At 41.1% G+C, this 26,854-nt stretch overlaps 1 protein-coding gene across 1 annotated transcript in view; it reads right to left on the bottom strand.

The window, feature by feature from the left end:
• Positions 1-26,854, bottom strand: part of RNF13 (ring finger protein 13) — a 116,758-nt gene that overhangs the window by 39,580 nt on the left and 50,324 nt on the right. Inside the window, exons 5-6 of the mRNA XM_042460112.1 lie at positions 8,835-8,922; positions 1,617-1,707 (exon numbers count right to left, since the gene is read on the bottom strand). Of these exons, the coding sequence (XP_042316046.1) occupies positions 1,617-1,707; positions 8,835-8,922 (179 nt within the window). The remainder of the gene's footprint in view (positions 1-1,616; positions 1,708-8,834; positions 8,923-26,854) is intronic.

The raw sequence follows: 26,854 nt of genomic DNA, 5'->3' as shown, positions 1-26,854 counted from the left end.
TATGCTCAAATCCGCGCGTGGCAAATCTGAGTATAAGGAGGGCCAACTGTACTATCAAACCAATATGATAATGCTAGAGTGAAGCTAAACTGTGTTCTGCAAAATACAATTCAAGATCCATAGTAGAGGCCAATTAAAAACTTACTTTATAGAGAGTGTTGGCATTTCTACCTGTAACTGGAACCAGTCACTACAAAAATATGTACATGGGTAGACGTGCTCATTCTGTCCCGAATGTCATGCTCATTTAGTTGCTAAACTATGGATGTCGGGTTACTCCTGAATCAGTTTACCTTGAAAGGTCATTTTAGTCACAGCGACTCCATCTGCACTGAAGAAATAAAGCAGTTTGACACTGTTTTAACTGCCATGGCTCAATGCTATGGAATCCTGGAATTTGTAGTTTCTTGTGGCACCAGAGCTTTCTGACAGAAAAGGCTAAATATCTCACAAAACCACAAATCCCAGAATTCCATAACATTGAGCCACAACAGTTAAAGTGGTGTCAAACTGCATTATTTCTGCAGTGCAGATGCAGCTAAAGACTAGACAGACACACAGAATTGAGATCTCCAAAGGAATTATCATTGCTATGCAAAGAGCAAGTCATACAATGTTGGAAATAACAAACACAGAAAAAGCTACAAATATGTCAACTTGCACTTTTCCAACGATCAGCTGATGATGTGGCAACAGCTATTTTTGGGTGTCTTTTTTGCCCTTGAGATTCTAAGGCAGAATGGTAGTATATAACTATTAATAGTTCGTTAACAGGCAACAGATACATAAGTAACTAATTATCGGGCACCACTAACACACACCATCTGACAATGATGTTACTTCAAAACTGTATATGTGGGATGCAATCCTTGCCCCCACACATCCAAGTTATGGAAAGAGTTCTCTGTCAAAGCAAGTTTTTAATCTGCCAGTAAAGTAAAACAAAACAAAAAACAATGTATTTTTTTACAAGCATAAAGGGCATCTTTCACAGTAAACAACAGAACTTTACACATTGGGTAGAGGTCTGAGCATCCATGCTGCCCATAGCAGTCATCAGATTTTTAAGACATTCCCTCTTCTGGATTACAATTTTCTGAATCTCCTTTCCACCATGACCACTATACTTCAAAAAAGTCATGCTTCCAGGGTCTGGTATTTATTTGATTGATTTCCTCATCAAGCTGGCAGATGGTATCTCTTCAAAATACCAAGAAGTGTCATCATTAAACCACACTGACAAGCATTTTTCACAGAGAATTTTCTACAATTCAGTATTTTTATTATTCATCTACTGCACCAAACTCAACAAGCATGGGAAAGTTCCTATGTTTCTTGCAATCTCAGTGCTCTTGGGTTCTGAAGTTGAAAAGTGAGACAGAGCCTTTACACAGAAGGAGGAAAGACAATATTCCTTTTTCTGTAGGAAAGACCCTCATATATAGACTTTCTACATGAACATCTCCAAAATGTTGTGCTGAATTTTACTGAAATGTTTAAATCTGAACGCTTTGACAATTGTTTTTATCTACCAAAGGCTGCTGCTACTGTTGACAATCATAGTTCAAGTAATGATACTTTACGAATAGCTAAAATAGAATTAAAGCTTTACATACCCCTTCTCATAGGTGAATTCTTCTTTTAAAGACTTAGCTGATGATTCACCAATAAATACAGATGGAATGTCAATCTTCTTTAAAACATCAACTGTTTAAAGAAAGAGAAAAATTACTAGCAATAACATATGAAATTAATTTATGACTGTGTTGCTCATTACAGTTGCTGAATATAAGCTGATTCACAGTGAATCGAAGGTGTATTTCAATAGCATTATATATCTAAGTATGCCATGCATTTTAGCAGATAAAATTATCCATGTAAAAATATCTGTATCAGTGAAGTTTCTATATGCATCCACAGGCACAGAAACAGTATTCTAAGAAGTATTTAAAGAGAGCATAAGGCACTACTTGCTATTATTATAGTACAAAAGAGTTGCCTTTGCCTTGGCTTGTGTATCATTAAGACTACATTAGGATATTGCTGGGCTATGTTATGCATGTTCACTCTGTGCTCTCCTCTCTTCCTCATAATACTTCACCTCCTTTCCTAGTTCACATCCCCTACTGCTTTATTTCCACCTTTGACAAATGGCTTGTCTGTAGGTGAAATGCAACAGGCAAATTCCATTTCAGTTTCAGTCCACCCTTCCTTTATGCAGGGATCCGTTCCGCCCCTACCCCCACGTAAAGGGAATTCCACGTATGCTCGAGCCTCATTTAAATGAATAGGGCTCGTGCATGTGGCAATGTGGCGACACATGCCATTACCCCTTATGGGGTGTGCTGTCCTTTTTCCCAGCGTGGCTTTCAGCATATGCTGAAAGCTGTGTAAGGTTCGCCCACATATGATGTGGGTGCACTGTACAATAGGGCAAGGAAAGAGAATGGGAAGTATGTACACTTCAATGCTTCCTGTTCATTCTCACATCTGCACCATGCCCAAAACCATGTATTTTATTTTCTATACGGCCCTTAACCCATGAGAAGTAGGTTCCTGCATTGTTTACAAAAATAGAAGACATCAACAATAAGCTAAACTACAACATCAATAAAAACTGAGATAAAAATGACTCCATTGGCTAAAGCAATGCCACAATATTCCGAAACAACTGAAATATCAAGCCAAATACAAGTGGGCTTCATTTGGCATTTTGGGAGAGAATCTCAGGGGGTTTTTTTAAGAAGTTAGAGGCCCTGTGGACACGATCCTTTCCCATGTGATTGTGTTTCACATGGAAACAATACCATTTAAATGTGCCTTAGCCGACATTATCACTTATAGAGCATATGTGCCAATGCTGCTATTACAAGGGAAAAGTGTCAGCTTGTCTGCATACAGCTGTGCACTGCAGTGGACAACAGATATTAAAGTGTAACTGATTCTGCAAACAGCATCACCTCAAGGAAGGAGTTTTTTCTAACTTCTGAACTTGATTCGCAGTAACTTCCAATGTGATGGAAATACAGTGAAATAAGAAGGCATAAATCACACGTCTCACTTTTCTCCTTCTCTTCTTCTTTTCTCAAGTATGAAAGAGTACTTTCACATCACCTTGAAAATGGATCCAATGCCATGTACTTTCCTTGCTCTTGTGCAGCCAATTTTTCAATCTTTTTGAAAAAAATGAGTTTTAAGAATGCAAGGACAAAATTCTATTATGATTAGAAACAGAAGAAATTACTTCAAAAGGAGTATTTTGGTCTTCTCTGATTTCAACATCTTCAAATCCAGTATCCAGTAAAAATCCATAGCAGTGCTTCTCAGGCTATCTGGTGTGGGGGACTGACAATTATTTCTTTCCCACTGTGCCACAGACCAGCACTACATTTGTGTCTACTGGGTACAGTTGTTTCATTCTTTCCTGGAAACGTGCTGGTACCAGCAGCCAGCAACTCAGGGACTGGCACTGGTACAAGAGCCAATACTTTGTGTAGTACTGATTTACAGCACTCTGTAGTCAAACACCATGGAATTTTAATAATTCTAAAGGACTGTATCTAGCTAGAGTGCCACTGGCCCGGTACATATGGGCCCTTTGTGATGCCCTCGTCACGTGCTAGGGTTGCCTGGGGGCGGAGTGCCCACACACCCCGCAACCCTAGCATGTGATGAGGGCATAACAATGGTGGTGCCCTGTATACATGGGTGCCGCCACTGTTACATAAGCACCGTGCGGTGTCCACATGGCGCTTATGTAATGAGTGCGCCAGTGGTGCACTCATTACGCCACCACGGCGGCTTTAGAAGAACCCGCTTTTTGTGGGTTCTTTTTCCGCTGGCGGGAAGCCACACAGTTTGGCGGGTGTGACTTCCCTTTGGTGGAAAACCAGGCGTCGGGAGTCCACCTTTTTGGACAATCTGTCCCACACCTCTATTTACCAATTTCTGGACAGCATGAAGATATGTTCACCTGTGTTTTTATCCCCATGTCCTGCTTGTGGGCTTTTCATGCACATCTAGTTTATTTTTCTCGCACGGGGAGGCATGGAGATGCACTATCTACGATGCTGCAGCCTTTTTTGAAAACTCACACCAAACGAGTCTCGAAGAGCAATGACATCAAGAACCATAACTTGGAAATATCACCCAAGGAGACATTCTGCTGTGCTTTCTGCAAACGGACTTGTTTATCTCGGATCGGCCTTTTTAGGCATCAATGCGCTTGTAGAAAGGATGGGATGAGTCCTTCCTGAATCTTCGTTCGCGAAGAAAAGCCAGTGAGAGTTTATTTTGCAAACAAACTGCTGGATGAGATGGGCCTTTGGGCTGGTCCAGCAGGGTTCCTTACCTGACATGTTCTAGAGTTGTTATATCTTTTCTGTATGAATGCTTCATGTAGAGGTCCAGCCAAAAAAAATCTTCCTTTGCTAACAGCTGGTCGAAAGATATGGGTGTTTACTGTATAAACTCAACTATAAGTTGACTACATGTACATATAAGTCGAGTGCAGGTTTTGAGGCCAAAATTGAGGGAAGGGTGAAGTTATGAACAAAGGATCCATTTGAGCAGGCGCAAAACCCACATGTGTGAGGCACAAAGACCACAAAGAAGAACTTACAAAATTCCAATAGATATGTTTATGTTTATAGTAAAGACTGACTAGATTAGAGAATAAAGAGGGGCCAGCGCTTCCAGTACAGATTACACTCCTGCCTTTCATCAAGGGATGATTCCCTTTTAAAATAAGTGTTAAAGTACACTACTTCTATTGACCCATGGATACATCGATTCAGTTTTCTTGGATCAACTTTTGACTAAAATTTCTAGACTTATACATGAGTATATACAGTAGCTGGAATACTACACCTGATGTAAGATTCTGCTATCCCCTTCTTGCACCACTAATGTCAGCAAAGGGGACTTCAAGGTAATGCCAAGGCAGCATCATATGCCTGACATTCTACACCTTCTGAATGTTAAGTACTGTGCATATTCATGTTAAAGTGGGCTTAATCAGCTGGCAATAATTGTCTTAGATTTGTTCATTTGGAGCTAGGATTTCACAATTTTTTAAGATGGTTAAAGGCAATGTTGTTGTATTGTATCTTCTAATGGTACTATCAGATGATTTGAGAAGGAAGTTAATGGATTCATAGAATCATAGAATTGGAAAAGACCTCAAGGACCATCCAGTCCAACTTCCTGCCTTTCAGGAAACACAATCAAAGCACCCTGGACAGATGGCCATCCAGCCTCTGTTTAAAAACCTCCAAAAAAGGAGACCCCCCCCCCCACACTCCAAAGGAGTGTGTTCCACTGTTGAACAGCTCTTATTGTCAGGAAGTTCTTCCTAATATTTAGGTGGAATCTCTTTTCCTGTTTTGCACCCACTGCTCCATGTCCTAATCTCTGGAGCAGCAGAATCATAGAATCGTAGAGTTGGAAGAGACCACAAGGGCCATCGAGTCCAACCCCCTGCCATGCAGGAAATCACAATCAAAGCATCCCCAACAGATGGCCATCCAGCCTCTGTTTGAAGAGCTCTAAGGAAGGAGACTCCACTACACTCCAAGGGAGTTTGTTCCACTGTCGAACAGCCCTCACTGTCAGGAAGTTCTTCCTTATGTTGAGGTGGAATCTCTTTTCCTGTAGCTTGCATCCATTGTTCCGTGTTCTAGTCTCTGGAGCAGCAGAAAACAAGCTTGCTCCCTCCTCAACAGGACATCTCTTCAAATATTTAAACAGGGCTATCATATCACCTCTTAGCCTTCTCTTCTCCAGGCTGAACATCCCCAGCTCCCTAAGTCGTTCCTCATAGGGCATGGTTTCCAGACCTTTCACCATTTTAGTCGCCCTCTTTTGGACACGCTCCAGTTTCTCAATGTCCTTTTTTAATTGTGGTGCCCAGAACTGGACACAGTATTCCAGGTGGGGCCTGCCCAAAGCAGAATACAGTGGCACTATTACTTCCCTTGATCTAGACACTATACTTCTATTGATGCAGCCTAAAATTGCATTGGCCTTGTTAGCTGCCGCATCGCACTGTTGACATATTCAACTCATGGTCTACTTGGACTCCAAGATCCCTTTCACACGTAGTTTCATTCAGCTAGGTGTCCCCCATTCTATACCTGTGCATTTCATTTTTCTGCCCTAAGTGCAATACCTTACATTTCTCCGTGTTGATTTTACCACTTTGGCCCAGTTTTCTAGTCTGTTCAGGTCATTTTGAATCTTGATCCTGTCCTCTGGGGTATTAGCTACTCCTCCTAATATGGTGTCATCTGCAAATTTTACAAGTATGCCCCCAATTTTGTCCTCCAAGTCATTAATAAAGATGTTGAATAGCACTGGGCCCAGGACAGACCCCTGTGGGACCCCACTGGCCACTTCTCTCCAGGATGAAAAAGAGCCATTGTTGAGCACCCTTTGGGTTCGGCCGGTCAACCAATTACAAATCCATGTAACAGTTACTTTGTCAAGCCCACATTTTACAAGTTTGTTTGCAAGAATGTCATGGGGAACTTTGTCAAAGGCCTTACTGAAATCAAGATATACTATATCCACAGCATTCCCTTCATCTACCAAGCTGGTAATTTTATCAAAGAAAGAGATAAGGTTTGTCTGGCATGACTTCTTTCTCTGAAATCCATGTTGACTTTTTGTGATTATGGAATTGCTTTCTAGATGTTCACCGACTCTCTTTTTAATGATCTGTTCTAGAATCTTTCCTGGTATAGATGTCAGACTAACTGGACGATAATTGTTTGGATTCTCTTTTTCCCCCTTTTTTGAAGATGGGGACAACGTTTGCCCTCCTCTAGTCTGCTGGCACTTCTCCTGTTCTTCAGGAGTTCTCAAAGATTATTGCCAATGGCTCCAATATTACATTTGCCAGTTCTTTTAATACCCTTGGGTGTAGTTCATGTGGTCCCGGAGACTTATATTCGTTTAGGTTAAACAAGTACTCCTGTACTATCTCTTTACTTATTCTGTGCTGAAATTCCTCTTTTCTGTCCTCTGCTCCATTATCCTCAGGTTGAGCACCCTTTTCCTTTTCTGAGAAGACTGAGGCAAAGAAGGTTTTGAGTAATTCTGCCTTTTCTCTATCCCGTTAGCATTTTGCCATCTTCTGCACGCAGTGGCTCTACTGTTTCCTTCTTCTTCCTTTTGCTGCGGACATATCCAAAAAAGCCCTTTTTGTTGTTTTTAACCTCTCTAGCAAGCCTGAATTCCTTCTGCGCTTTAGCTTTTCTGACTTTACCCCTACACAAGCTTACTCCATTCCCAACATGAAGTCCCTTCAAATATTTAAACAGGGCTATTATATCACCTCTTAACCTTCTCTTCTTCAGGTTAAACATACCCAATTACCTAAGTTGCCTCTCATAGGACATGGTTTCCTGACCATAGCTCACCATCTATAAAAGTGTTACTGCACTTATGTCCTGCCTATGGATTTCCAACAGGCATCTAATTGACCACTGTATGAACAGAATGCTACACAAGATAGGCCTTCATCCAGTCCAGCAGAGTTCTTCATTTTCTACGTACAGTGGCAAATCATTTTTTGTTTGTTGTTGTTAACTGCCTTCGTGTCAATCTTGACCCATGATGACCCTGCTGATGAGACATCTCTAAGACCCCATGTCCGCCACTGCTCTGCCCAACTCCTGCAAATTCATTCATGTTTTTGTCCTGAAATTTTAGTTTTGTAAATACAAAGGCACCTACAGTTTCAAAGATATGTTGCTGTAATCATGTTAAAAAAGTATTCTGACAAATATTAGAAGTGCCATGCCTTACAGGATCATACCACTGTCAACAGAGATTTAATGTTATGTAATGATTTAAAAAATGCAGAAACTACAGGACCATAGCAGAGAATCCCAGATGTCCAACCAGGGTTCAGGAAAGGAAGAGGCACTAGGGACCACACTGCAAACATACGATGGCTAACGGAGCACACCAAGAAAATCAGCATGTGCTTTATAGATTATAGCAAATCTTTGACTGCATCGATTATGAAAGGCTATGGAACACTCTTAACGACATAGGAATACCAACACATCTGATAGTCCTGATGAGGAATCTGTACTCCGGTCAAGAGGCTACTGTCTCTTCCAATTCTATGATTCTATGAATCCATTAACTTCTTTCTCAAAACTAGCGTCTTAAAGAGACCTCATCATAATTGTATCTAGAGGATGCCCTTGAAGGATGCTTAGGATGGGTTTCTGGTCATCTGTGGCAGAAGAACCTCCTAATTAAGAGGAGATGCAATTGCCTCCCAATCCCAAGAAATAACAAATGCTTAATGTGCGGGCTCAGATGATCATCCAGTGAAGAAATACACACCTGCAAACCCAACGTTAAAAAAAACCCTCTCATCAGTATGGAAGTCGTTCAGAACAGAATTAAAGACTTGCATCAGGGCCTGAGTAATAGGGCTGTGTGTGTCTACATGTCTTGGTTCTTAGGATTCCTGCAACCTCACTATTTGCTGAATGACATCTTCATGTTGCTTATTCCTTTTGCTTAAGATCGTGGTTTTCAGACTATACTTTCTTCTATAGACTACTATATTGTACTTTGAGTTACCAGCTTCACCCAAGATATCTTCAAACTAGCCTTGTTTCTGCATTGTATCATTTTCTTAAAAACAACAACAACAGCAAACCCCGAGAATCTCAACCTTCTTTAGACCTTGCTGGGTGGATCTGCCCCACCCATTAATAAAGGACTAGGTTTTGATGCAGTCTTGGCAGGATGTATTGTTATACAGAGAGAAAACGGTTTGCAAACAGAACAAAAGTGATACCTGTACTTACTGTCTTGAGATCCCATGCTAATGAGTTCATCAGAATCAACATTGTGAACTATGGCTGCCTTATAGCCAGCTACTTGCGCATTCAAAACCTGCCAAAGAAACAAAACGCTCGTTAACAAAGCTGTTACTCAGAAATGGAACAACAGCCTCCACACAAACACAGAATAGAATACATGTTGAGTGAAAGGATAGCTGGCACTGGCAATGTGCGGGCTCAGATGATCTGGAAGATCAGACACAGAGTACCATAAAATAATTCTACAGTATAGTCCACTGTTATACCCCTATTGCAAGCGAATGCTTGATTTATTTGACTCAAAATTTTACCTGCTCACAGAATTACAAGTCTACAGAACAGATTGTTGTTGTTAACTGCCTTCAAGTCGACCTCGACTCATGGTGGTCCTTTGACGAGACACCTCTAAGACAACCTACCCACAACAACTCTGCTGAGGTCCTATAGACTCAGGGCTGCGTCCTCCTTGGTTAAATCTATTCATCTGGTATGTCATCTTCCTCTTTTCCTACTGCCTTCTACCTTTCTAAGCATTATTGCCTTTTCTAGTGAGTCGTGCCTTCTCATAATGTGGCTAAAGTACAACAGCCTTAATTCGGTCATCTTGGCTTCCAGGGAGAGTTCAGGCTCAGTTTGTTCTAGGACCCACAGATATATCTTTTTTAGCTATCCACATTGGCCGCAGAACTCTTCTCCAGCACCATATCTCAAATGAGCTGATTTTTTTTCTATCAGTTTTCTTCACCATTCTGTTCTAACATCCATGCATAGTGATGGAAAATACAATGGTATGAACAATTATGTATTTTTTGAATTTTTATATGGCTACTGTTTGTAAATTGTACATTGTGTACTCATGTGTAACCTGCTTTGATCTGCCAAGGAAAAGCGGGCTATAAATAAACAGATTATTATTATTATTATTATTATTATTATTATTATTATTATTATTAATTCTAATTTTAGTGTTCAGTTGTATATCTTTGTTTTAATTGTTTATTCATTCACAAGTAATCGATCAAACCATGGATGTGAGATGAAGCACTAGCTGAAAATTGAGACATGGTATTGACAGGTCAGCTAATCGAGGCCCAAAAACCGTGGGACGGAGTGAGGTACCGTTACTAGTCCCAGCTTCTGCCAAACTAGCAATTTGAAAACATGTAAAAGTGCAAGTAGATAAATAGGTACCACTTCAGTGGGAAGGTAACAGCATTCTGTGCAGTCATGCTGGCCACATGAGCACAGGGTAGTCTTTGACAACACTGGCTCTTCAGCTTAGTAACAGAGATGAACATCATCCTCTACAGTCAGACATGACTTGACAACCTTGTCAAAGGAAAAACCTTTATCTTTTTACTTTTTGTATTTAAAAAATGAAGAAAAATAAACGATTCAGTTAGTTCCTTTAAAAATATTTCAATAAGCAGTGTACTGAATAATGTAGCTTTCCCAGTACAAACTGCTTTATGCTAACTTTGTGTTGGACAGTTGTTTTTTATTGCATCTTGAGTGGTACAGATGGTTTTTAGTTCATGGAACAAATAGAGAGAAAGCAAGTGCAGGTGGGTGTGAAGTTAATGGAATTATACTACTATGGATTCCCTTAATTTGAGGCTGGCTTGCTCTGTGACCCAAAGTTATTTGCACTAGATGCAGTTTAACTATTGTCAGTGCATTCACTAATTGTCCTGTCTTTAATTAACTAGCTGCAGGGAGGCGACTTTTATTAGAAAATGTCACATGGGGGGAGGGGTTAATACTTATACATTAATTCAGTGATTTCAACAAAATCCCCTCCTCCACACGGTATCAAAAAGCCCTGGGAAGAAAGCTCCCATTGGCATGTTAATTCAGAAGAAAGGAGACCCCATTATTGCAAACTGGGCTAGGATTTACAATAATAATAATAATAATAATAATAATAATAATAATAATAATAATAATAATCTATTTATAGCCCACCCAATCAGAAGGAATCAGGTTGGGTTAAAACAATATATAAAGTACAAAGCAAATAAACAATAATAAAATAATGAAGCAATTCACAATAGCAAAAAGGAGCAAAAATTACATAGCAATTCACAGCAGCAATAAAATTAACAAAGCAAATTACATAGCAATAAATGAGCAAAACAAGTAAAATAGAAAATAATCCCCATTCTCAATCCCCCATCTCAATCCTAAAAACAATATAAATGATACACAGTCTTAAAACATTACAATCTAGGACTATAGGGGGGGAAACAACCAGGCTCCTGTGCTTCCAGAGTCTCTCTGCTGGTCCCAGGTGTTTCTGGGAAAGGCAGGTGATGGTTCTTGGGATGGCAAGGCAGCTTTTTAAAGTGCTGCTTGTCTGCCACACCCTCAGCAGCTGAGCTCCTGTGCCTCCAGAGTCTCTCTGCTGGTCCCTGGTGTTTCTGGGAGAGGCAGGTGATTTTAGTACAGCCTTGACTGTATTGATAAGTAATTTTTTCAACATACCATATCTTTCTACTATCATCTTACCCTGATGTTGCACCAAAACTGTTGCAGTGAAAATGTATGCTACAAACAGAAAACTTTCCCAGAAGATAATCATGTAGATTCTGGGTAATCTGTAGATCTCTAGATGTTATACTGCAACTACCACGATCTCTCATCACAGGCCATGTTGGCTAGAGCAAATGTCATGTAAGAACATAAGGGGGATCATTCACCTGTCTTCTGGACACAATCCTTATTTGACTGATTTCCTCCAAATCATTCAACAACCATGCAAGAGAGCTTCAGGTGGCAATGAACACACACACACTGCCCTTTGTTTGCATGATGAGGGTGTACTGTTGCGATATGGTGCTTATATGTGGAAACCAGCTACTTTACGTAGAACGCTAGGAAAGCCTGGGCTCTATACACACTTAATTGGCAGTAAATCCTAATGAACTTCAATGGGCTTATTTCTGAGTTGGCATGCATAGAATTGCAATCTCAGGCTTCATTATCGTAGAATTCAAAGACAGAGCTGTGTTAGTCTGGATCAGTAGACAAATGGATCTTGTAGCACATTGGAAACTTAACTGAGAGAAAGAAAAAAGTTTGTAGCATAAGCTTTTGTAGACTTAACTCTACCTCCACAGATGAGGTTTCTTAAGTTTACCACGTTTCCTGTGAACCTAATGAAGACTGTATTTACACAGCCCAATCTCCTTGCCACTTTGTATTGCAAACCTGTTCTATGCTTGAAACCCACCTTGTCTACACATAAACATAGAACAGTACTCAAGAGTCCCAAATTGCTAATTAAAAACCTTCTTTGGGGAAGGAAAAGCAACAGAAGATTAGCTTTACCCCATCACAACAGCACAAGACCTGACCGTACTAGTAATAATGGTACAAAGTAGAAAGATGACTTCAATATATGTGGAACACAAAAATGTTCATATCTAAGTATTGCTGTTCTTTTTGTGTGCCTTCAAATAATTTCTGACTTATGGTGACCCTAAGGCAAATCTATCACTGGATTTTGTTGGCAAGACTTGTTCAGAGGGGGTCTGCCATTGTCTTCATAGAATCATAGAGTTGGAAGAGACCTCAAGGGCCATCCAGTCCAACCCCCTGTCATGCAGGAATACACAATCAAAGTACCCCTGACAGATAGCCATCCAGCCTCTGTTTAAAAATCTCCAAAGGAGGAGACTCCACAACACACCGTGGGAGCAGGTTCCACTGTCAAATAGTTCTTACTGTCAGGAAGTTTTTCCTAATGTTGAACTGGAATCTCTTTTCTGCTACTTTGAATCCATTGTTCCATGTCCTATTCTCTGGAGCAGCGGAAAATAAGCTTGCTCCATCCTCAATATGCCACCTCTTTAAATACATAAATAAACAGGGCTATCATATCACCTCTTAACCTTCTTTTCTCCATTGGCCTTTTTAGGTGCTGCATCACACTGTTGACTCATGTTCAACTTGTGTGGTCTACTAGGACTCCTAGATCCCTTTCACATGCAGTCTTGTTAAGCCAGATGATCCCTATCCTATATCTATCCATTTCATTTTTTCTGTCTAACAGCAGTATCTTACATTTCTCCCTGCTGAAATTCATTTTGTAAGTTTTGGCCCAGCTTTCTAATCCATCCAGATCATTTTGATATATGATCTTCTCTGGGGTATTAGTTGCTCCTCCTCATTTGGTGTCATCTGCAAATTTGATAAACAAATTTGCAAATCTATTATTTCATCCAAGTCATTGATAAAGATATTGAATAGAACTGGGCCCAGGACAGAACTCTGTGGCGCCTCACTGGCCACTTATTTCCAAAATGAAGAGGAGTATTTGCTGAGCACCCTTTGGGTTAAGCTGGTCCACCAATTACAAATTCACCTAACAGTTACATTGTCTAGCCCACATTTTACTAGCTTGTTTGCAAGGATATCAAGAATATTCTCTGAGGCTAAGATATTATGCAGGGAGAAAATCAGCACGGAGAAATTTAAGGTACTGCTATTAGGCAGGAAAATTGCCCAAGGTTACCCTGGGGGGTTCCATGGATGATTTGAGATCTGAACCCTGGTCTCCAAGTGTCCGAGTCCAGAACTCAAACAGTGGCTCACAGCCTCAGAGGAAGGCAAAAGCACAGTAGCTTTAAGCATCAGAGGAAGGCAAAGACAAACTTCCCCTCTGAACAAATCTTTCTGAGAAAACCCTGTGATGGGTTCAACTTTTGGTCACCATAAATCAGAAAAATCTTGAAAGCACACAACAAAAAAATCCATAAATTCACTGTAAATGCTTTGGGTTTTTATGTGGGAAGGAGCATATAAATACTTTCATAAATAAAATAATAAACAAACTAATGTTCCAATTGTAAATATATGGCAACAATAGTAAACTGAAAAATAAACCAGAAATGTGCAGGCAGCCACATGGTGGACCTATCTCCCACATCTTATTTCAGTGTGTTTGCATTCTTGAACTCTGTAGAAGAATGCAAAAATATTAGCAGATTCTTGAGAAAACCAGATCCCATATAGCCTTCCTGCAAACTACAGCCATCAGCTGTAAAATAAGGTGTCAACAAAGCTTTTAGGAATGTTTCAGATTAACTAATCACATATGGGATGAACAGCACTTTGTTGTTGTTACATTCCATCAAGTCAATTCAGATTTATGGCAATCCTAAATTAACCCTATCACAGGCTTTTCTTGGCAAGATTTGTTCAGAGGGGGTTGTCTTTGCCTCCCTCTGAGGCTGAGAGAGTGTGACTTGCCTAATGTCACCTAGTAGGTTTCCATGATCGAGCAGGGATTTGAACCCTGGTCTCCATTCAAGAAATGAATCTGACAAGATGACAAGAACACACTACAAGACCAAGAAGAAATAAAAAGATGGTGAAAGCAATACACAAAAGAGATATACAAAAGAGATGAAAAAATGAATAAGACATGGAGCGAAGAACCATATGAAGATGAACCCCCTAATTCTAAACAACAAAGTGGATGCTACAATAAGAGAAAGTGGTAAAATCAAACAAACTATCAAACCCCACCAGGAACAGACAGTGTTCCAACTGAACTGCTACAATGCACACAGACAGAAGTAATGCCAGTGGGAACTAACATATGTCAACAAATATGGGAAACAAAATGGTGGCCAGCAGACTGGAAACAATCAATATATATCCCAATCCATAAAAAGGAGACATAAAAGACTGCAGTAATAGCATTCATCTCCCATGCAGGTAACATTTTGCTAAAAATTCTTCAGCACAGACTCCAACCATACATGGGGAGAGAAATCTCAGAGGTTCAAGCAGGATTAAGGAAAGGAAGTGGTACTAGGGACCATACTTCAAACATAAACGGGTAATGGAGCGCATCAAGAAATTCCAAAAGAAAATCAGCATGCATTTTTAATAGACTATAGCAAAGCCTTTTGACTGTATAGTCCATGAAAAAAGAAGACTAGGGCGGGGTACATACCTCCGCTTTGCGGCGCTCTGCCGCCGCCGCCAGTAGGTCCGCGGGGGAGCCGGAGCCTTCACACGGCCCGACTCCCGCGCGGACCGAAAAAGAAGCTCCAAAATGGAGCTTCTTTTTAAGTCGCGTTTGCGACGTAGCGAGGCGCCAGGGGCGCACTCACTACGTCACAACGCCCGCGACGCGTACGGACGCTCAGCGTCCGATACGTAAAGATGGCGGCGCCCGTATGAACAGGGCGCCGCCATCTTGTACGTATTCAATACGTACTAGGGTTAGGGGGGTGCGGAAGCACCACCCCTTCCTAACCCTAGTATGTATTGATGACGTACTATTTGGCGGTCTGTAAACCGCCTAGGAATGGCAAGGGTAGCTATGGAAGAGCTAGAGAAGAGCCTAAAGAAGAAATATAACCATTTATTTGAGATTTTCTTTAACCTGAAATGGATAGAAATGTTCTCATAAAAATAATTCCTTAAAACTCGTGTTCTGGAAGAGTTTATTCCTGACATTTTGCCAGAATCTGTGGCTGGCATCTTCAGTTTTTCTCATTCAGCAGTGGAAGTTCTAGATGGGGTATGTCTGATGTTGTCTGGTTTATAAAGGAGATCTGAATTATGACTCAATTTTAAAAGAAACCTGCTATGGAATATAATCAAAGATACTTCTCCACACATGACAGAGGGATGAATGTATAGCCTACTGGGCTGCTTTGCATTTCATAGTTTAGTTCAAAAGTAGGCAACTATCCAAATTCCAGGGCTTATGCACACGCCTTGCCAGACCTAGGAAAATCATACCGTGTCCCCATTTTGAAAATTCAAAATGCCCACCATTTCCCCCTAGGCTAGGAACATGGGGGCAACTTTACCTTGTTTTTCACCAGCACTGGGTTATCCTAAGCCTAGGAAAGATATTTTTCTCAAAGAGGAAGTGACAAAAAAAATCACTTTTGATTCTGAAAAAAGACACCCATGAGGCCCACCAGTGGTGGGATTACGTGCTCCTGTGAGTCAAGAGGCTCTGCAGATAGTAGCAGCACTGCTAGTAGAGTCTCCCATGTGAGACAGGCTTTTGATGAGGAATCAGACTAAACCTACCAAACAGCTATTTGGCGGCAACAGTAGTGGGGTGTGTGTGAGAGAAACTGGCAGGGGATCTATCATTTCTTTCCATTCCACATCAGGTCACTGCCTAAACAGACCAGCTTTGGGGGTCTGATTTGTTGCTGGTTGTGAAAACTAGCTCCAATCTATACTTTTGTTTTCAACCAATATTTTCTGTACTTGCAGATGTGGGTGAGGCATGGTGTGAATGTAGTTTTCCACAATCCCTGCCAATAACTCAAATCCTCACCTGTATGGTCCTCCCCCAGTATCCATATGCCCTATTTCACATATTATTTCTACTTTGTGTTTCTATTTGTTTGTTTGTTTATATAGTCACGGTACTAAAGTTATATAACGCTATAACATTTTGGTACTATAACTCTAGAAAGATGGGGAAATAACCTTCAGTCTTTTACTGGAAATGCAATGAGGGAAAGAAGGTCAGTGTAAAACCACTCTGGTGAAGGTGGCACCCCAATTCAGATCACCAGCAGTGGGACCCACCAAACATGCAGTGGGAGGAACTGAGATGATATGACATTTATGTAGGCCTGTATAAGAAACTCACAACAACGGGAATAAAAATTTGATTTCAGAACTGAAAATTTATGAGAAAAAGACAGGAAGAATGATGTGTAGACAGCCAGGGTGAAGGGATCAGATACAGTAAATACAGCTATAACAAAGTGCCATTAAGAATGAATCCTGAGGCTTTTGACCAGGCTGGAAGAGCCCTTCTAAGAGAACTTTCTAATACAGTCCGTCCTTGCCTTACGCGGGGGATCCGTTCCAGATCCCGCCGCGTAAGGCGAATTCCGCCTATGCTCAAGCCCCATTGAAAACAATGGGGCTCGTGCGCAGCAGCGCAGGGCGCAACGGGCGCACACACCCATTCAATTGAATGGGACGCGCCGCCCTCGGCTTGAGCGCATATGCTCAAGGCCATGTATGGCGCGCCTGCGTATGGTGCGGGCGCGCTGTACTGCTCTACTTGAGTTAAAAGAGGGGGAAACCCAACCCTAAAACTTCTAAAGGTCTTGACATAAGACTATGTATTGTTCATTTCTTAAATACTTGTTTCAAGTTTATTTACAGATTACTCCAGGTCTCAAGTGGGTTGATTTATAAAATGAAAGGACTACAGAAAACATGAATATAGAAATTAATAGCATGTCAATATACCAATGCCATTTAGTCCCAAAAGGCAGAAAGACAATGCCAGGCAAAACTAATTAATTTCTGGAAAAGAACTTGTCATCATTAAAGTTTTTGTGAATTAGGATCAGTCTTTTTTTATTCTAATGTAACCTTAAGGATTACGACACCCATTAGCGAATATGTTTTAATTGCTTTTTATTTTATTGATAGTTCAATAAGATTTTTTGTGTATTTTTGTTGATACGAGTTTTATCTGTATTTGTTTTAATTTTGTAAACCACTTTGAGTTTTACAATTGGGAAAATGGCAGGCAAAAAATAACTAAAAGCAGTAGTAGTGGTAATAGTAATTTTATTTATTTACTTATTGTATATCCAACTTTTCTTCCTACAATTGCAACTGCTATTTATTTTACTACTACTGCTACTTATAACATGTGTTACTTTAGATTTCTAAAATATGGTGATGTTTCAGTTTTGCATCTTTAATGGCAAGGCTGGATAGATAAGGCAAAATCTAAAAAGGATTTATCCAATAAAATGTCATAAAACTTTCAACTTGGCAAGAATTTATAAGACTGATAACAAGTGCTGGAAATGTGGTGAAGCACCTGGACTATTTTAATCACTGTTGGTGGGGCTGCAAATTAGCTAAAGTATATTGGAAAATGATTAAGTCAACAATCAATGAAATAATAGGAGAGAAAGTTGAAATGAAGCCTGAATTTTTCTTATTAGGAATAATGGAAGAACAAATTGAGAAAAAACATGGGGGGGAATTATTTATTATTGTTGTTATTATTATTATTATTATTATTATTATTATTATTATTATGCTTTATTTATACAGCACTGTAGATTTATTTATTGACAGTTGATATGTTGTCCATGTCTTTTGCTTGTTGCTTGCTTATTGTTTTTGTTTGTAGATTAAGTGAGAAAAAACAGCTTGTATGGCAAGAGAAAGTTAATAAAAATTAGTAAAAAAAAGCCTCTCAACTACAAATATACCTCAACAAAATAGATGTGCTCTTCAACATTACTTCTTTATCAGAAAATCTGGTACCAGAGGCACAAATTACAGAGAAAGAATAGGGACTGATTCATGCAGCATAAAAAAGAAAAGCAGTTCAACATGTTTCAGCACTCTTTTTAGTCAAAACTAACAATATGCAAATCTCAAATTAAATATCTACGTCAGGTAAGCCTTGTGTAAATAAAGTATTTCAAGGCATTAAGAGACCACTTGAAGGCTTCTTTCAAAAGGCATTCATGAATTTCTTTATTTTTAATACTCTCCATTTTTCTCATGATTTCCATTTTGGTGGCCAAACTTATAGATCTATGCTTTTTTTAACATGTTGGGGAAGAAGACTTACCTGCTTTCCTTTTTCTTTACTGTTCACACATGCTGAGTAAAGGATTCTGAAAGTAGCTGTTATTTACTTTGCTTGTTGTAGGCAAGCATACAGAGCTACAGTAGGATCACTTAGACCAGGGGTAGGCAACCTGCGGCCCGCGGGCCGGATGCGGCCCGGCGAGGCCTTGGAACCGGCCCCAGCCCAGTCCTGCCGCCAATTGCCGCCGGGGCCTTTGGGGGGTAATTGTCTATAGAAGCCTCAGAAGCATGCATTTATATTAACATTTTTTTTAAAATCAGCAAATTTTTTCGCATGTCCTCCATTTTTTTTTTAAAAAGTGTCTTCCATTTGGAAATTTTGTCCTACATTTGTCCTGGTTTATTTATATATTTAATTTTTTAAAAAATTATTTAATTATTTATTTTTTGGCTTCGGCCCCCCAGTTGTCTGAGGGACAGCAACCCGGCCCCCGGCTCAAAAAGATTGCCTACCCCTGACTTAGACTAAAATTTCATTCCTTCCTAGTTTAAGCATTATTACATTGTTTACTGCAGACATGCAGCTGCAACACAACACTAAAACATTGTGTTTCTTCATCCCTCCTTCACCATCTACTCAATGTTGATACTGCTAAAAACTTTGAACTAGACAGAGGACAAGGAGGACAAGGCAGGGGTGGGCAGGCATAAAAATGAGTTGTAAGAAGGAGCTTCTTTATTATGCTCTACATTCGCTACTGTGGGATGCAAAGTCAACACACTGTGGCCATGAAATTATTTGGCATCAGAGACTTTTTTTTCAAGCAGTCTACCAACAACTACAAGCTCCATGAAACGTGAGATCAAAACAAGCCATCACATTTTAGATTTAGCATTCCATTTCAAAACTAGCCACATCAAATAATTCTCTACAAATTTTGGCTGTAAAATTTCCTTGACTGCAGATATCACTATATAATAGACATCAAAAACCTAGGCCTGAATTCTATTGGTAGTCCTAATTAGAATAAGTCATCTGAATCAAGTGTGAAGGGTGAGTAAACATTTATGTAAACCCACTGATTCAATGGGTCTACTCTAGCTGCGAGTACCAATAGAAAACAGGCCTTGGAAATTTTACAAGCCAGTTAGATCCTTTCATAAACTAACACAGACTGGGCAATTTGCAGGTCACAAGCTGCACACTTTCTCACCTTTTTGCAGCCCCTAAGCATTTTCAGATGTCCTCAAAATACCAACTGTGGCGGTGACAAAAACATTTTTTTAATAACATTGAAACAAAACCATCAGCTTTTTAAAAAGAGACTAACAGCAGGCTTGGAAATGCTAACAGCTTGGAGGGAAGACACATATGGCTTCTTTCTAGGAAAACAGTAGTATGGATGATTTCCACTATTAGGTAATGAATAAAGGAGCACAAGTTACACATGGCCTATTCCACTGTTAGAATATTAGAAGAACAAAAAAGGTTCACATTTGCTACCATAATCAATTTTGGCAAGAGTGGGCAGATGTTGCCCCCTATGGGTATGATGGAGAAATTGGCCCCTGGACCTAGAAATTGCCCATTCCTGGTCTAAACAGTTCAGAACTACCCAAGTGTTAGCCCCTTTCTGTGGCTCTTTCGGGGAAGCACAGCAGTCCAAAGGAATCCACACTACCCTGCAGCTCCAAAGCAGATGACACAGGCAGACAGCAGCTTCAAGCAACTGTTAGCATGACTGCGCAAATGCCATTATACCATTCTACATTCAGCTCTTATTTTGTTCCAGAAAACAGTGGTACTACAGTAAGTACATAATGTGCTGAGTCCTGATATTATATGTCACACTAAACACTGTGTTGTCTACTAGCATATCACTATAACCTCCTTGTAATAATACCAAGCTACTTGTTGCCAATCAGTGTACATTAACAACAGACAATTAGGATGGACTGCTTGTGAGGCAAACAGAAAACTTGTCCAGCACATCAGACAGAATGTCACCTGCCACAACAGAATGGAATTTCTGTGCTAATTATATAGGAGCTGCTCATAATAATGTACATTTCCTATTATTGTTACCACATAACAACTACATATGACAACATAACCTTCTTAAAACAGGAAAAAGCATCACTGAAATATAGTACTTTCATTCTATTTTTAAAATACTGTAGTTTTCTTCATTATACAGTATTCAGATTCCATAAAGAATTGTCTCTACACCAAATACTAGATGGAAGTTTAGATAAAAAGTTGGCTCATACAAAATATTCAACCAGATAAATATTTCATGAGAATATATTTTTTTAATTTGTTGGGTTTTTTTAAGAAGCCTTTCCACTTCTCTTCATTTGAGCCTGTATGAAGACTGGATGCTCTACCTGCAGATCATACAAAAAACAATTTTTTCCATGAACCCTCAGGCTTACAATCTAAAAAGACACGACTTAAAAGGAGAAAGGAATGGTGGTGGGGAAGGGGAGGTCCAGCAGTTCTTCTCTCCCTCTGAGGCCTGGACCAAGGCAGAAGGACTGGAGGGAGGGCTCTGCTTCTCAGTTCAGGCCAGGCCCGATGGAGCTGGGCTGCATCTCTCCCTCCATGGTCAGATGGCACCAGATGGACTGGAGGGAGGGTCTGCTTCTTAGAAGGCACTTGGAAGGCAGAGGTCCAAGTAGCAGTAGAACCAGCAGCTTCTTCTTCCCCCTGGCCCCAGATAGTCACTGTGGTCCTCCCATTCTCTCTGCTGAGTTGTTTTATGCTCTTCTCTCCCTCAGATTCCACAACAGTGGCAGTTGGAATGGAGGGGGGAGCCTCACCAGCTGCTGGGACTGCCAGCGATGGCTCTTCTCTCCCTCAGAGTCCAAAGTAGAGGCAGTTGGTATGAAGGGAGGGTATCTTGTCAGATGCTGCGACTGCTTAGAATTCAGCGCACAATAAGTTGGCTTCACTTAGAGACATTTGCATTGCATTTGTGTTTGCAAATGGAAATAAAAGAACTAAAGCAAGAGATAAATGGAATTATTATAGAGAAATTTAAGTTAAAATTACCCAACTTGGAATGACAGAAGCTGCATGAATGCCGTTGGCTCTTATGTAACATTAAACTAAGCATGGCTTCCTTTTTAATGGCTGTAGGTGTTTACATGTAAAGAAAGAGCTTCATTAACTATTGCAAGTCAACATGTCCAAGACGGAGCTTCTTGACTTTCCTCCTAAGCCCACCCTTCAACACTCCTTTTCTGTCTCTGTGGACAACATTTCTATTCAACCAGTCCAGCAAGCCTGCAGTCTTGGTTTGATCTTTGATTCTTCTCTGTCGTGTATTCCTCAGATCCAGACCGCAGCCAAGGCTTGTAGATTCTTTTTATACAATATTGCCAAAATCCGACCATATCTCTCCACCTCTACTGCCAAGATCCTGGTTCATGCCCTAGTGGTCTCACGACTCGATTACTGTAACGTCCTCCTGGCTGGGCTTCCTCTTTCTCACCTCCGTCCTTTAATCTCTGTCCAGCATTCAGCTTCACGCATTATCACTTCCACCCACCGCTCTGACCACATCTCTCCTGTGTTGGCATCCCTTCACTGCTCCCCCATCCCTTTCCGCATTCAGTATAAGCTCCTGCTGTCAACGTTTAAAGCCCTCCATGGGCTGGCCCCTCCCTACTTATCAGACCTTATTTCCCCTCACCTTCCCACTAGGGCCCTCCGTTCTGGTAGTCAAGGTCTGCTGTCCCAGCCCAGGATTTCCTCTGCCCCATCTCGGATTCGCCCCTTTTCACTTGCTGCCCCTCACTCCTGGAACCTTCTTCCCCCGCGAGCAAGAGCCATCACTTCCTTAACCAGCTTCAAAACGGAGCTGAAGACCATCCTGTTCAGAGAAGCGTTCCCAGGCATTGCATAATTGTCACTTGCTATTTGATGTTCTTTTGTTGTCTGTTTTATTGAATCATTTCCTGTATTGCTATGTATTTTATATGTATTATCTTACTAGACAGGCCCCTTCCCCACCACCTCTCCCTTCTCCTTCTGTGTCGTGTCTTTTTAGATTGTAAGCCTGAGGGCAGGGAACTGTCCAATTAAAAAGATTGTATGTACAGCGCTGTGTAAATTTACAGTGCTTTATAAATAAAGGTTAATAATAATAATAATAATAATAATAATAATAATAATAATACAGAATCGATTTGAATCTCTCTCTATTATCAAGGATGATGAGGAACAGCAGCAGGGACAGACTTCAGGGACAGAGCAGGAGACCCAGAGAGCTCCACCAAAGGGAACAGTTGCTACTAAGCCTCGGAGGAGGCGCGTGGTGGTCGTGGGGGACTCTTTGCTGAGAGTCACTGAACCTGTGGTTTGTGGGCCTGGCAAGATGTCTCGGGAGGTGTGCTGTCTCCCTGGGGCAAAGATCCGTGATGTGACGGAGAGGCTGACAAGACTTGTCAAGCTACCAGGAGCCCTGGTGGCGCAGTGGTTAAATGCCTGTACTGCAGCCATACACTCAAAACCACAAGGTTGCGAGTTCAAGACCAGCAAAAGGGCCCAAGCTCGACTCAGGCTTGCATCCTTCCAAGGTCGCTAAAATGAGTACCCAGACTGTTGGGGGCAAATTAGCTTACTTGCTAATTAGCTTACTTGCTGTTCACCGCTATGATCTTTGGAATAGCGGTATATAAATAAAACAAATTATTATTATTATTATTATTATTACTGACCATTACCCCTTTCTTTTGGTTCATGTGGGAACCAATGATACTGCAAGGCACATCCTTCAGCATATCATAAGGGATTATGAGGCTTTGGGTAGGAAGTTGAAAGAGATGGATGCACAGGTTGTCATCTCATTTCTTCTCCCAGTTGAAGGTCATGGTCCAGGAAGGGAGAAGAAAATAGCGGATGTAAATAACTGGTGCCGTAGATGGTGCTGTGAAGAGCGGTGTGGATTCTTGGACCATGGGCTGTGGTTCCATGAGGAGGGACTTCTGGTAAGGGATGGGTTGCATCCCACGCCAGTTGGCAAAAACGTTTTTGCCAATAGTCTCAAAAATTTAATCAGGAGGGCTTGACACTGAGTTATGTGGGGGAGGGAGACAATATTCTGGAAGGCAAAAGGGCTGGGGAAATAGTCAAACTGACACAGAGGAAACAAGGCAAACAGTGCAAGGACCCAAAAGTGGGAGACTAAAAAACTTGCACAGGCAGCAAGTCAAAGGGATACATGGTCTTCGATGGCTCTACACTAATGCACAGAGCATGGGAAATAAGCAAGATGAACGTGAACTCCTAGCACAACAAAACAAATATGATATAATAGGTCTCACTGAAACCTGGTGGGATACGTCTCATGATTGGAATGTAGAAATAGAGGGGTATAACCTTTTCAAGAGAAACAGGCCAAACAGGAAAGGAGGAGGAATACCCTTATATGTCAGGGACATTTACACCAGTGAAGAGATCCAGGACATCAATCCTGGAAGCCAGATGGAGAGCATCTCGATAAAAATTAAAAGGGAGGGAAACAACTAGGATGTTATGGTGGGAGTCTACTACAGACAGATGAAGGAATTGGATGATGCCTTTCTAGAACAGATGACCACACACTCAGAAAGGAGAGATGTAGTAGTGATGGGTGATTTCAACTATCCTGATATTTGCTGGAAGTCAAACTCAGCCAAATCCTCAAGGTCTAGCAAATTCTTCACTTGCCTTGGAGACAGTTTCATTGTCCAAAAGATGGAAGAGGCAACAAGGGAGCCAGCTATTTTGGATCTGATCCTAACCAACAGGGATGACTAGTTAATGGAGTGCAAGTGGTAGGATCTTAGGTGGGAGTGATCATGCACTCCTGGAGATTGTTATACAGTGGGAAAAAGCCAGGCATAGTCAGACATGCATTCTAGACTTTAGGAAAACTGATTTTAGTAAACTTAGAGAAATACTGGGGGTGATCCCATGGTCAGCAATACTACAAGATAAAGGAGTTCAAGATGGAGTTCAAACAGTTCCCATGAGGAAGAAAAATGGGAGATGTCTCAAGAAGCCAGGATGGAAGACTAAGGAATTTTCAACTCAGCTAAGTTTTAAATGGGACATGTATAAGAAATGGAAAAATGGGGAATTCACCAAAGATGAATTAAAACAAATAGCAAGCCTGTGTAGGGATAAAGTCAGAAAAGCTAAAGCGCAGAATGAACTCAGGCTTGCTAGAGAGGTTAAGAACAATAAAAGGGGCTTTTTTGAATATGTCCAAAGCAAACGGAAGAAGAAGGAAATGGTGGAGCCACTGCGTGGAGAAGATGGCAAAATGCTAACATGGGGCAGAGAAAAGGCAGAATTACTCAACACCTTTTTTTGCTTCAGTCTTCTCAGAAAAGGCAAAGGGTGCTCAATCAGATTTGCCCCTTTTCACTTGCTGCCCCTCACTCCTGGAACCTTCTTCCCCCACGAACAAGAGCCATCACTTCTTTAATCAGCTTCAAAACGGAGTTGAAGACCATCCTGTTCAGGGAAGCGTTCCCTGGCACTGCATAACTGTCACTTGCTATTTGATGTTCTTTTGTTGTCTGTTTTATTGAATCATTTCCTGTATTGCCATGTACTTTATATGTATTATACTACTAGAGAGGTCCCTTCCCCACCCCCACTCCCTTCTTCTTTTGTGTCGTGTCTTGTTAGATTGTAAGCTTGAGGGCAGGGAACCGTCCAATTAAAAAGATTGTATGTACAGCGCTGTGTAAATTTACAGCACTTTATAAATAAAGGTTAATAATAATAATAATAATAATAATCTGAGGATAATGGAGCAGAGGACAGAATAGGGGGATTTCAGCACAGAATAAGTAAAGAGATAGTACAGGAATACCTGTTTAACCAAAAGTCCTCCAGGACCAAAGGAACTACATCAAAGGGTATTAAAAGAACTGGCAAATATAATATCGGAACCATTGGCAATAATCTTTGAGAATTCCTGGAGAAAAGGAAAAGTCCCAGCAGACTGGAGGAGGGCAAACATTGTCCCCAACTTCGAAAAGAGGAAAAAAGAGGATCCAAACAATTATTGTCCAGTTAGTCTGACATCAATCCCAGGAAAGATTCTAGAGCAGATCATTAAACAGAGTCTGTGAACATCTAGAAGGCAATTCCATAATCACAAAAGGTCAACATGGGTTTACCTGATATCTCTCTCTCTCTCTCTCTCTCTCTTTTTTTTTTTTTTTTTGATAAAATTACCAGCTTCCTAGATGAAGGGCATATCTTGATTTCAGTAAGGCCTTTGACAAATTCCCCCATGATATTCTTGCAAACAAGCTTGTAGAATGTGGGCTAGACAAGGCAACTGTTACATGGATTTGTAATTGATCAACCGGCCGAACCCAAAGGGTGCTCAACAATGGCTCCTTTTCATCCTGGAGAGAAGTGACCAGTGGGGTCCCACAGGGCTCTGTCCTGGGCCCAGTGCTATTCAACATCTTCATCAATGACTTGGATGACAGATGACATTTGCAGATGACACCAAATTAGGAGGAGTAGCTAATACCCCAGAGGACAGGATCAAAATTCAAAATGACCTGAATAGACTAGAAAACTGGGCCATAGCTAACAAAATGAAATTCAACACAGAGAAATGTAAGGTACTGCACTTAGGGCGGAAAAATGAAATGCACAGATATAGGATGGGGGACACCTGGTTGAATGAAACTACGTGTGAAAGGGATGTAGGAGTCAAAGTAGACCACAAGTTGAACATGAGTCAACAGTGCGATGCAGCAGCTAACAAGGCCAATGCGATTTTAGGCTGCATCAACAGAAGTAAAGGTTAATAATAATAATAATAGCGTCTAGATCAGGGGTAGGCAACCTTTTTGAGCCGGGGGCCGGGTTGCTGTCCCTCAGACAACTGGAGGGCCGAAGTCAGGGGTGGGGCTTCCACCCTCCGGGGGCGGAGCTGCACGCCGGGGCGGAGCTTCCACCCTCCGGGGGCGGAGCTGCATGCTGGGGCGGAGCTTCCAGCCTCTGGGGCGGAGCTTCCACCCTCTGGGGGCGGAGCCACACACCAGGGCGGAGCTTCCAGCCTCTGGGGTGGGGCGACATGCTGGGTGGAGCTTCCTCCCTCCAGGGGCAGAGCCACATGCTGGGGGCGGAGCTTCCACCAAAGCCCCGTAAGGAGAAGGAGGCATGTGCCTGGCCTCTCCTCCTCATTCCCTTCCTTCAGCCGAAGCCTAAAAATAAATTAAATAATTTTTTAAAAAATTAAATAAGAAATACCAAGGGATATTAGCATAATAAGAAAAGTATTTGAGGCATGGAAGTTACCTGAAGGTCACAAAGCAGGGGGAAATGCATGCTTAATGTCTCAACCCACAAAGGTGCAAGCATCCCATTGTGGGGGGGGTGGTTTTGGAAAGAGATACCAAGGCACATGCATAAT

Source organism: Sceloporus undulatus, chromosome 3 (genome assembly GCF_019175285.1).
Source record: "Sceloporus undulatus isolate JIND9_A2432 ecotype Alabama chromosome 3, SceUnd_v1.1, whole genome shotgun sequence".
NCBI lineage: Eukaryota > Metazoa > Chordata > Lepidosauria > Squamata > Phrynosomatidae > Sceloporus > Sceloporus undulatus.
Note: the sequence above shows the minus strand (reverse complement) of the source record. Positions and strands in the feature narration are given on the sequence as shown.